The sequence below is a fragment of the Erinaceus europaeus genome, chromosome 17, assembly GCF_950295315.1.
Source record: "Erinaceus europaeus chromosome 17, mEriEur2.1, whole genome shotgun sequence".
Taxonomy (NCBI): domain Eukaryota; kingdom Metazoa; phylum Chordata; class Mammalia; order Eulipotyphla; family Erinaceidae; genus Erinaceus; species Erinaceus europaeus.
The window spans coordinates 8536588-8547983 of record NC_080178.1 but is presented as its reverse complement, the minus strand read 5'-3'; the positions used below and the strand labels follow the sequence as shown (position 1 = coordinate 8547983).

The 11396-nt window shown below is 49.1% G+C and overlaps 1 protein-coding gene across 1 annotated transcript in view; it reads right to left on the bottom strand.

Moving 5' to 3' along the window:
- DTX4 (deltex E3 ubiquitin ligase 4) overlaps nt 1-11396 on the bottom strand; it is a 59342-nt gene that overhangs the window by 40128 nt on the left and 7818 nt on the right. Inside the window, exon 2 of the mRNA XM_007519492.3 lies at nt 4913-5624. Coding sequence (XP_007519554.1) covers nt 4913-5624 — 712 coding nt within the window. The remainder of the gene's footprint in view (nt 1-4912; nt 5625-11396) is intronic.

The following is an 11396-nucleotide window of genomic DNA, read 5'->3' as shown; positions in this document are numbered from 1 at the left end:
CCCCCCATTTTGTTGCCCTTGCTGTTGTTTTTATTATTATAGTCATTGCTATCATTGTTGTTGGACAGGACAGAGAGAAATCAAGAGGAGGGGAAGACAGAGACGGGGAGAGAAAGACAGACACCTGCAGACCTGCTTCACCGCCTGTGAAGCAACCTCCCCTGCAGGTGGGGAGCCAGAGGGCTCAAACCAGGATCTTGCGCTTTGTGCCACATGCACTTAACCCGCTGCACTACTGCATGGCCCCCTATTTTCTGCACTTTACTGTCCCTTCTTTCTTGGCAAATGCTCATGTCCTGGAAACTTGGCTGTCTCTCTTGTGATCCTTCCATGTGGGCATCAGTCTAGAACCTGACTGGTGGAACTTAGAGGGAACTTCTGTGTCTTTCTTCCCTGTTCTCTCTGGCTCCCCTGCTCTAGGGGACAGGATAATGCTGACGGACCCTCACGTCGGCCCTGTGGGGCAGGTAGGGGAGTAAATAGGATGAACCCGGTCTCACACACTGAGTGGCTGAGGTAGGAGCAGAGGACAGGCCTCTCCATCTGACACCCCTGTTCTGTAGTGCACCCCCTTTCCTGTCTCTCTCCTCCTGGCTCCAAGCAGCTCTCTACAGACCCAGCTGTGGGCGGCCTGCACTTCACAGCCCTCAGTCCACCCTAACCCTCAGCCATTCAGCTCACCTGGGGCTCTGACCTGATCCAGGCCCCTCTGGAGAAAGGGAAGGTTGGATACCTGTGAGAAGTCAAGTGGGGGGGGGGGGGGCAGTGGTGCCCCTGGTTAAGCACACACAGTACTAAGCACACATAGTATTAAGCACAAGGATCCAGGTTGGAACCCCCACTCCCTACCTGCAGGGATCCGCTTCACCAGAAGTGAAGTAGGTCTGCAGGTTTCTCCCTCTCCCTCTCTCCTCTGTTAATTTCTCTGTTTTGTGCAATAAAATGGGGGGGGGGGAGGATGGCCACCAGGACCAGTGGATTTGGAGTGCCAGCATTGAGCCCCAGCAATAATACTGGAGACAAAAAAAAATGTCAAGTGCACAAGAAATGGGGGGCTGGCAGGCAAAGGCTGTAGGAAGCTCCTGGATCAGGGGTCTCTTCCATTTTATGGCTGGAAACACCATTAACACAGAAAGCACTAACAAAAGAAATTATAACATCCCCCCAAGCCAGTTTTCTAAAAAGTAACAGAGACAACGCCCCACAAAATGAACTGATTCCTGTCTGCAGTCAGTCATCCAGCTTCCAGAGAGAGCAGAACATTGAAAAAAAAAAAAAAAAAAAAAAAGGAAACAAACAAAAAAAACTAACAGGCTTTAATTTGGCGCCGACAATATGCCACATGGCCCACACCTGACAGAGAAGCAGCAGAGCTGAGGCGAGAAGGAGTCTGGACTCTGCTATCAGGTGTCCGTCGTACAGCTGGAATCCCCAGTCTCAGCACGTGATCAGCCACAATCCCTTCAGCTGGGGCTGGGCAGTGGCGCACCCGGTTGAACACACACACCACCATACACAAGTTCTAGGGTTCAAGCCCCGGCAACCCCCACCTGCAGGTTGGTGAAGCAGTGCCCCAGGTCTCTCTTTCACTCTCCCTCTTGATCTCTCTCTCTCTCTCTCCCTTCTCGATTTCTGTCTCTATCCTAAATAAATAAATAATGACGTTAAGGAAAAAAGAAAAAGAAAACAACTACTTTGAAGGTTGGGCTGTGGCACACTGGGTTGTGCGTACATAGTGAGAAGCTCAAGGATCTCAGTTCGAGGCCAGGGCTCCCAAACCCGCGGGGGGGGGGGGGGGGGGGAGGCAGGGGGGAGGGGGAGGGGGAAGGGGGGAAGGGGGGAGGGGGGAAGGGGGGAGGGGGGAAGGGGGGAGGGGGGAGGGGGGAGGGGGAGGGGGGAGGGGGAGGGGGGAGGGGGGAGGGGGAGGGGGGAGGGCGTAGCTTCACAAAAGGCGAAGCAGGTCTGCAGGTGTCTTTTTCTCTCCCCTTCTCTATCTTCCCCTTCCCTCTGAATTTCTCTCTGTCCTATCCACTAAAAATAAAAAATGGCCACCAGGAGCAGTGGATTCATAGTGCAGGCACTGAGCCCAGCAATAACCCTGGAGGTGTGATCTCTAAGGTGGCGCAGTGGTAAAGCTTTGGACTCTCAAGCATGAGGTCCCTAGCGTTTGCCCTTCTTCCGTAGCCAGTCAACAGCGTCAGGTTGAGCCTGATGTAAAGTTTCGAGACCTCCTTTGAATCTGGAGAGGTGGCAGTCGTTGACTATGTGGGTCATAGTCTGTCTGTAGCCGTAGGGGCAGTTCGGTCGTCTCTGGCTCCCCAGCGATGGAACATAGTGGCGCACCGGCCATGGCCTGTTCGATAGCGATTGAGGAGGGCCCAATCATAACGTCCCGACTTTGATCCCCAGCAGCACATGTGCCAGAGTGATGTCTGGTTCTTTCTCTCTCCTCCTATCTTTCTCATAAATAAATAAAATCTTTAAAAATAAATAAATAAATAACCCTGGAGGCAAAAAAAAAAGTGTCGGTAAATCAGTAACATTTTAATGCCGGTGTGTGGGGGGAGGGGAAGGAGGCAGCAGGGTGGTAGCGCAGTGGGTTAAGCACAGGTGGCGCAAAGCGCAAGGACTGGCATTAAGCATCCCGGTTCCAGCCCCCAGCTCCCCACCTGCAGGGGAGTCGCTTCTCAGGTTCCAGCTCCCCACCTACAGGGGAGTCGCTTCACAGGTGGTGAAGCAGGTCTGCAGATGTCTGTGGGACTATGTGAAAGCTTGGTAGAGCTGCGGGGAGCTCTCCCATCCTTGGGTGGAGGTCTGGAAAGACACCCCACTTGTTAGCCTCTCTCCTTATAGAGATGAGCCAAGAGGGAAAAGTCTCCCAGACTCAGTTTCTCCTTGTTAGTCTCTCAAGCTCACAGAAAGCCTACAGGCCTCTCACACTTAGTTCCCCCTGCCAGCAGGCCAAATGGTTGCCTGGTTGAGGGTTCACTCAAAGTTCACACATCCACTTCACCTTTTGATCATATAGGAGAGCACACTCTATCATACACCCCTGCCAGCACCAGGCAATGAGACCCCCATATTCTATTTCCTTGTGTCCTTTGATATCTGTGATTCACATCAAGCCTTGTTTTTCTTCTTCTCTACCTCACCTTACTGGTTTAACCTCTATGCTTCTCTCAAATACCTTTGGATAATTAACTTGCCTACATCATGGAAACTAATCGTCTTGACCTTTATGTATCTCATCAATTCTTGTCATACCAGTCCCCTACCATCGGGGCAAGCTCACCTTTAAGAAACCTGTAATTTCTGACATATGTGAAAAATGTTCTCTTTAACTCTCTATATAAACCTGTACTCTTCTCCAGATAAACGAATGTTCGTACCAGAATGTTCCCTGATGTCTCTTTCTAATTCACGCAGCCACTAGAGCAGGTGAGGGAGGGTCGGAGGCTTACCCCCCCTGTTGGAGCCACTCCACGTGAGCCCCAGCAGGTGTCTATCTTTCTCTCCCCCACTCTGTCTTCCCCTCCTCTCTCCATTTCTCTCTGTCCTATCCAACAATGATGACAATAATAACTACAAAAATAAAAAAGGGCAACAAAAGAGAATAAATAAATAAATAATATATTAAACTAAAGGAGGTGATGAAGCCCCCTTGCTAGAAACTACTGGGAGCGCCACTGATGTCACCTGCTATTACTTGGTATTAGTCTTTAACCCTCACAACATCTCTGCGGACGGGATCACCTCAGTACTGACAGATCATCTTCAATATCTGACCCCCCCCCCCAATTACAAGGCCACTGGGAGGCATGTGTCCATTAGACTACAGAGTTTCTGAAACCCAAAGGCCAGCCAGAGCCCTCATCCACCACGCCAAGCTTGCCTTCTGCCTTGATAGGACAGACAGTAAAAATCCGAACTGCGGAGGGGAGAGTTAGCACAAATGGTTCTGCAAAAGACCTTCATGCCTGGGGCTCTGAGGTCTCAGCTTCAATCCCCTACAGCCCCATAAATCAGAGCTGAGCAGTCCTGGGGTAAAAGGAATTTGGTGGGGGAGGGGATGTTGGGCAGTGGTGTACCTAGTTAAGCATACCAGTCATCATGCACAAGGATGCATGGCCAAGCCCCCAGTCCCAACCTGCAAGGGGGAAAGTTCTGCACAATCAGTGAAACACTGGTGCAGGTTTCTCTCTCTCTCTCTCTCTATCTCTATCTCCCATTTCCCTCTCATTTTTTTTTACTCAATAGAATAGAAATATTTTTAGGGGGTCAGGCAGTGGTACACCCCATTAAGCACATATAGTACAAAGTTCAAGGACCTATGCAAGGATCTGGGTTCGAGCCTCTGGATCCCCGCCTACAACGGGGACACTTCATGAACAGTGAAGCATATCTGCAGGTATCTATCTATCTTGTTCTTTTCTTTTAATTCTTTATTATTATCTTCATTTATTGGATAGAGACAACCAGAACTCGAGAGGGAAGGGATGAAAGAGAGAGCAAGAGGCAGAGAGACATCTGCAACACTGCTTCACCACTTGCAAGGTTTTCCCCCCTGCAGATGGGGACGGAAGCTAAAAGCCCATGGCAATATGTATGCTCAACCAGGTGCCACCATCCGGCCCCCGGGTGTCTTTCTTTCTCCCTACTACCCCCTCCCCTTTCAATTTCTCTGTCCTACAAAATAAAACAGAAAAGAAAAATAAGAAATAAATAAGAGGAAAAGATGGCCACCAGGAGCAATGGATTCATAGTGCCGGCACCGAGCTCCAGCAATAACCCTGGAGACAACTAAATTAAACAAATAAAAAATAGTTTTAAATGAACGGATGTCAGTATTTTTCAGTGAATGGTCCACCTCCATCTCTAACCCAGAAGTCCCTGCTGAGTGACAGGTACCTACCCTGAGGCGATCAGTACCCGGGACTGGGCAACAGCAAGTCTTTGCAGGTTGGAGCGATTCAGGGTGGCCAGGGCCACCCTTCCCATCTTGCCGTTGGCCCCGGGGGGACTGGTCGGAGACCCCGCAGTGGCCCCAGCCAGCGAGCTGGATGGCTGTCTCCTCACGGCCTGCACCTGCACGGTCTTCCCGGGGCCTCGGATGGTGCCACCTGCATCCTGGGCCTTGGCGCCCGGGGGCGCGGGCAGCTTGAGCACCCCGGCTGGGGGCATGTTCTTGCGGGCGGTCGTGGGGGGCTGCTGAGGGCTGATCACAGCCGCCTTCACGGTCATGACCAGGACACATTGCGGACAGGAGCAGGGCGGGCCGGGCGGCGAGGCTGCAGCGGGCCCGGGGCTGGTGGGCCAGGACTGCGCCTTTGGCAGCGCGCCCATGACCATGGGGTAGACCAGGTCCAGGCGGCGGCGCACCCGGCGCTGGCGCTGCGTCTGCCGGTTGATCTGCCCCATGGTGCTGAAGTCAATGACATAGCTGAAGCCGATGGAAGTGAGGTCGATCCAGGGGTGCTGCTTCTCGTAGGCCTGCTGGATGGTGATGCCCACTTCCATGTCATAAGGTGTCCAGGAGCCATTGTCATTCTCCCATTCCCACACCACGCCTTTCCCGGGGGCCGAGGACGGGTCATAGTAGTTGCGGCGAACCGGACGGAGGGTCCCTGGAGAACATGGAAAAGGAGGGGGGGAGAGAGAGAGAGAGAGAGATGGAACTTGGTCAGTGAGTGACGGGCTGGACTATGTTGCAGGAACAGGCCAAGCCTGGACTGGTCCTACTGTGTGCTGGGCACAATACAAAATGATATCAGCATTTTTAATTGCTTTTTAGAGAGAGGAAGATTAAGCCACCATCTGCTGCCACTTTTGATATATTTTTTTAAATTTATCTTTTTTCTTTTTTAATCTATTTTTATTTGTGAAAAGGAAATCTCCATTTAAATTTTTTATTATTATTATCTTGATTCATTGGCTAGAGACAGCCTGAAATCGAGCGAACAGGGGATGATAGAGAGGGAGAGAAACAGAGAGACGCCTGCAACTTTGCTTCACCACTTGCAAAGCTTTTCCCTTGCAGGTGGGGCTGGGGGCTTGAACCTGGGTCCTTGTGCATTGTAACATGTGCACTCAACCCAGTGTGCCACCACCCAGCCCAGCACTTTCTATTTTTAATTAATTAACTTTTTTATTGTCACCAGGGTTATTGCTGGGGCTGGGTGCCAACATTAGGAATCCACTGTTCCTGTGGCCTTTTTTCCCCGTTTTATTTGTAGGACAGAGAGAAACTGAGAGGGGACAGAGAGATAGAGGGAGAGATAAAGAGAGACACCCGTAGACCTGCTTCACCACTTGAGAAGTATCCCCCCTGAAGGTAGGAGCAGAGGGGGGCTCAAACCCAGACCCTTACTTATGGTAATGTGTTCATTCACCACTGCCTGGCCTTCTACTCTTCTTATAGAAGCATTTCATTTCTCTTTTTTTTAAATTATATTTTATTTATTTTGAATAGAGACAATGAGAAGTTAAGAGGGAGAGGGAGAGGCCTACAGCCCTGCTTCACCACTTGTGAAGCTTTCCCTCTTGCAGGTGGGGACCAGAGACTTGAACCTGGGTCCTTGTGCACTGTAATGTGTGTGCTTAACCAGTTGTGCCACTACCTGGCCCCATCTTTTTTTTTTCCTTCTATTTTTTAAAAATTTTATTTATTTATGAGAAAGATAGGAGGAGAGAGAAAGAACCAGACATCACTCTGGCACATGTGCTGCTGGGGATTGAACTCAGGACCTCATGACTGAGAGTCCAAAGCTTTATCCCTGTGCCACCTCGCAGACCTTTTCTTTTCCTTCTTGAATCTTGTTTGGATCAAACCCAAAGCCTTACATCTACAAGGCATTCCCTCCACTGTGAACACATTCACCTCATCCCATCCCCCAGACACAACAGGTATCAGTTCTGAAGGGGATACATTCCTGCCTTTTAAGAGTTTCACATATTGGGGGGGGGGGGCAGGGAGAGGGAGGTTAGAGTACCATTCGAGTACATCCTGCACTGAGGATCAAACTGCTTCCTCAAGGCATGCAAACCCCAAGCTCTATCATTTGAGCTATTTCTCCAGCACTCACTCAGCCCAGTCCTCTGAGAGCCTAGTCAAGAGGGGCCTGGAGGGAGTGGGGGGGGGGGGGGCAGTTGGAAGCAGGTGAGTTACAACTGAATGAGAGTCACTGCCCTGCACCAGAAATAACACTTCCTAGTGAGGAGTCAGGAGACATTGGTTTGCCGCCAAAGTCCTTTATTGACTAGCTGACAAGAGAACTCCTCTGCCTGCTTTGCTCCCCCCCCCCCCCCCCAGAAACAGGGCAGCAGCTCCTTCTCAGGTTTTTGTTTTGTTTTGTTTTGTTTTGTGAACGGTATAGGCCAGGTCCCTGGGTTTTGCATGTAGCCTGTAATTCACATAAAGGCCTATAAGACACCTGACACATGGCAGACAGGGTAAATATCAGAGCTCTTCTGCCCTGTGTCCCTCCCTCTAAACTGCAGGGCCAGAAGGGAGAGCTGTTCTTTCTCCCTTAGTCATTCCTTCTCCTGCCCCACCCCAAAAAAAACCTGCCTTCAGACCCACCCCACTGCACTAGGGCTGCCTTCCTGAATATCAGCATGGAGGCTACAGGCTCAAGTGATAGATGCTCTCTGAAGCTTGACTCAAAGCAGGGCAGGGCAGCCTGGGAGGGCCCCAGAATGCTGGAATGTCTGCATCTGTCAGCTTAAGCCCCATCCATCAAAGTGGTGGGAAAAGGCTCCCCTACAACAGGCCCCGGACCCAACCCTCCCCCCACCCCAACCGAGAGGGAGACACCAAGACCAGGGACAGAATCCCATTCAAAAGGGAAAGAAAAGGAACAATGAGTATTCAGGCCCCTGCCGGGGTCATAACCCGCCCCCCACCCCATCTCCAAGCCCCTTAATGACCCAAAACATCAACATTCAGAGACAGGAGGAGAAGCAGAACAATTACCTATTCAAGGGAAGGATCTCTACTAGGGAATAGAGGGGGTAGCTGGATGGGAGGTGTGGGACTGAGGGGTGGGGGCCTCGATTTCCGTCCAAAGTAGCCAGTGTGCCTGGAAAACAAAGAGCGCAGGCAGGAGTCCCAACAGAACAGATTTGGGCCCTTCCCCTCTGCTGCTGTGTGACTAAGCCTAGGTCTCCTCATCTATTGGGGGAGGGGAGGCCAGGCTACTTCAAAGGTTGGATTAGAGGATTAAAGGAAGGAATGGATACAAAGCACTAAGAATAACACCTGTCACATGGCCAGAGTTCAATACAAGTGTAATTGATGGCTATCCTCTCTGCCAAAGCAGGATGGAGAAGTTATGAATGGGGGAAGGGGTGCTTTAGTTCACCAAATGTGGGGTGTAGTTTGGTGAAAGAGTGAAGGAAAAAGAGATGAGTCTATATCTAAACTGTGCAGCGGAGCACGGGATTAAGTGCACATAGTACGAAAGGTAAGGACCCACGCAAGGATCCCAGTTCCAGAACCCCGGCTCCCCACCTGCAGGGGAGTCGCTTCACAAGTGGTGAAGCAGGTCTGCAGGTGTTTATCTTTTTCTCTCCCTCTCTATCTTCCCCTCCTCTCTCCATTTCTCTTTGTCCTATCCGACAGCAATGATAACAATAATAACAGTAACAACAGAAAGGCGACAAAAATGGGGAAAAAATGGCCTTCAGAAGCAGTGGATTCATAGTACAGACACCAAGCCTCAGCAATAACCCTGGAGAAAAAAAAAATATATATATATATATAGTAGACAGCATAAAGCTTATGCAAAGAGACTCTCTTGCCTAAGGCTCCAAAGCCCTAGGTTCAATCCCCTGTACCACCATAAATCAGATCAATGCTTTGGTAAAAAAAAAAAAAAAAGAAAGAAAGAAAGAAAGCAAACAACAACAACAACAAAAAAGAAAAACTGCTGTGAGGTGGACTAGGTGAAAACTTTGTTTCATACTTTTTTGTTGTTGTTGTTGTTTTTGCCTCCAGTTATCTCTGGGGCTCGGTGCCTGCACTATGAATCCACTGCTTCTCCTGCACACCTGCTTCAGCACTTGTGAAGTGACCCCAGGCAGGAGGAGGGGGAGCCAGAGGCTTGCAATGGGATCCTTACGCCAATCCTTGTGCTTCACGCTATGTGAGCTTAACCCACTATGCTACTGCCTGCCCCCCAGCCGCCATAGCTAAATGATAATTTCTATTGAAAATTGTTACTATAAATCCTTGTTTTCTAGTACTTTGAAGGGGTCATTCCATTTTATCCGAGTATATGGGGTTTTTTGTTTGTTTTGTTTTTTGTTTTTTACCAGAGCATTGCTGAGTTGTGGCTTATGGTGGGTGGTGGTGCGGGAGATTGAACCTGGGATTTTAGAGCCTCGGGCATGAGAGTCTGTCTACATAACCATTATGCTCTCTACCCCTCTTCTCATAGGCTCTTCAAGATAATCCTAGGAATTGCCTTTTAGAGCTAAAAAAAAAACAAACTATGAAATACAATGTTTAGAGAACTCAAAGGACACTGTTTAATATTCCCTTGAAAGAAGGAAGGGGATGTATCCAGGACCAGCACTCGAGTAATGCTCACTAATGTGCTTAAACAACATTTTAACAATAGTGTCATCAATCCCAAGTATTCGGGATTGATGGGCCTGAGTATTCGCCCAGAGTATTCTGGGCCTGAGTATTTGCCCCAGGTTTCTGTAAGCTCTGCCCTGGCTCTCACATACCTTCCCAAGTATATCTTCTGTGTCCATATTTCCTTGTGATTTGGTCAAGCAAATTCCTACCCTATCCCATTTTCTCTCCCCCCTCCCCACCACTGTTAGAGGAAATAATGATTGATAAGACATTTGTTGTGGCATAAGTACAGTTTCTTATCTCCCCCAAGACAGATGTCTCTGCACCACTTCTAGTCTTTCTCCCAGATGAAGCACTGGGTCCCCAATACCTGATGCATCTGCCCTCGGTAGAATCCTTGGAGCAACTGCAATAGACCACAACTCATCTAAACCTCACCCTGTATGTTCCCCCTTTTGTCATTTGTTTTTATTTAAGTTCCACTTATGAGTCAAGTCATCCAACACTCACCCTTCTCCTTTTGTTTCATCTCAAAGTGATTCACTTACGTTCCATCCAGATACAGCAGAAGAGAAGGTGTCATTGTGTCTTACAGCGGAGTAGTTTTCTACTCTGTATGTAAACCGCTCCTTTCTTTTTTTTTTAAGTAGTGATTTAATAATGATTAACAAGATTATAAAATAACAGGGGTACAGATCCATACAGTTTCCACTACCAGAGTTCCGTGTCCCATCCCCTCCATTGGAACTTTCCGTAATTTTTTTTCACATTTTTTTATTGATTTAATAATGATCAACAAGACTATAAAATAAGAGGGGCACAGTTCCACACAATTCCCACCACCAGAGTCCCATGCCCTATCCCCTCCATTAGAAGTTTCCCTATCCTTTATCCTTCTGGGAGTATGAACCAAACTTCTTTTTAGGGTGCAGAAAGTGGAAGGTCTGGCTTCTGTAATTGCTTTTCCGCTGGACATAGGCAAGTTGATCCACACTCCCAGCCTGTCTCTATCTTACCCTAGCGGGGTAGGTCTTGGGTTTTAAAAGAAAGACCCTGGGTGGACTAGCTCTCCCCCCGCCCCACCACCAACCACCATGTAAGTGTCCTTTAACTCTTTCTCCTTCGTTGTCTCTCTCTCTCTCTCTCTCATGCCCTAATATGTAAATGTTCTAAACTTTTCCGAATACAAGTTTAAAGTGCCTGGAAATCATGCTGTCTCCTCAATTCTTCGCTGAGATAACATATGACGAACCTTTATTAGTGGAGAAACAAGCGTCTGAACTTTCCCTATCTGAAACAGTAGCATCCGCAACTTCAATCGCTACTTTCTTTTTTTTTTTTTAACGTTATTTATTTTCCCTTTTGTTTCCCTTGTTGTTTTATTGTTGTAGTTATTGTTGTTGTTATTGATGCCGTCGTTGTTGTTGGATAGGACTGAGAGAAATGGAGAGAGGAGGGGAAGACAAGAGAGGGGGAGAGAAAGACAGACACCTGCAGACCTGCTTCACCACCTGTCAATCGACTCCCCTGCAGGTGAAGAGCCAGGGGCTCGAACCCGCATCTTTATGCCGGTCCTTGCGCTTTGCGCCACGTGTGCTTAACCCATTGCGCTACCGCTCGCCTCCTGGATCGCTATTTTCTTAACCACCTCAGGGGTGCTTCAGCATTCCCTAGCCCCCTCTGGTCAAGCCCTTGCACTGAAATGAACCCCTTCTCCCCACACCTCCGTTTTGCCATTTCTGCCTGCAGAGACGTTCTCCTTACTGCTCTGGCTCTATGGTATTTGCCATGTGGTTCCTAAGTGTTCTTCTGT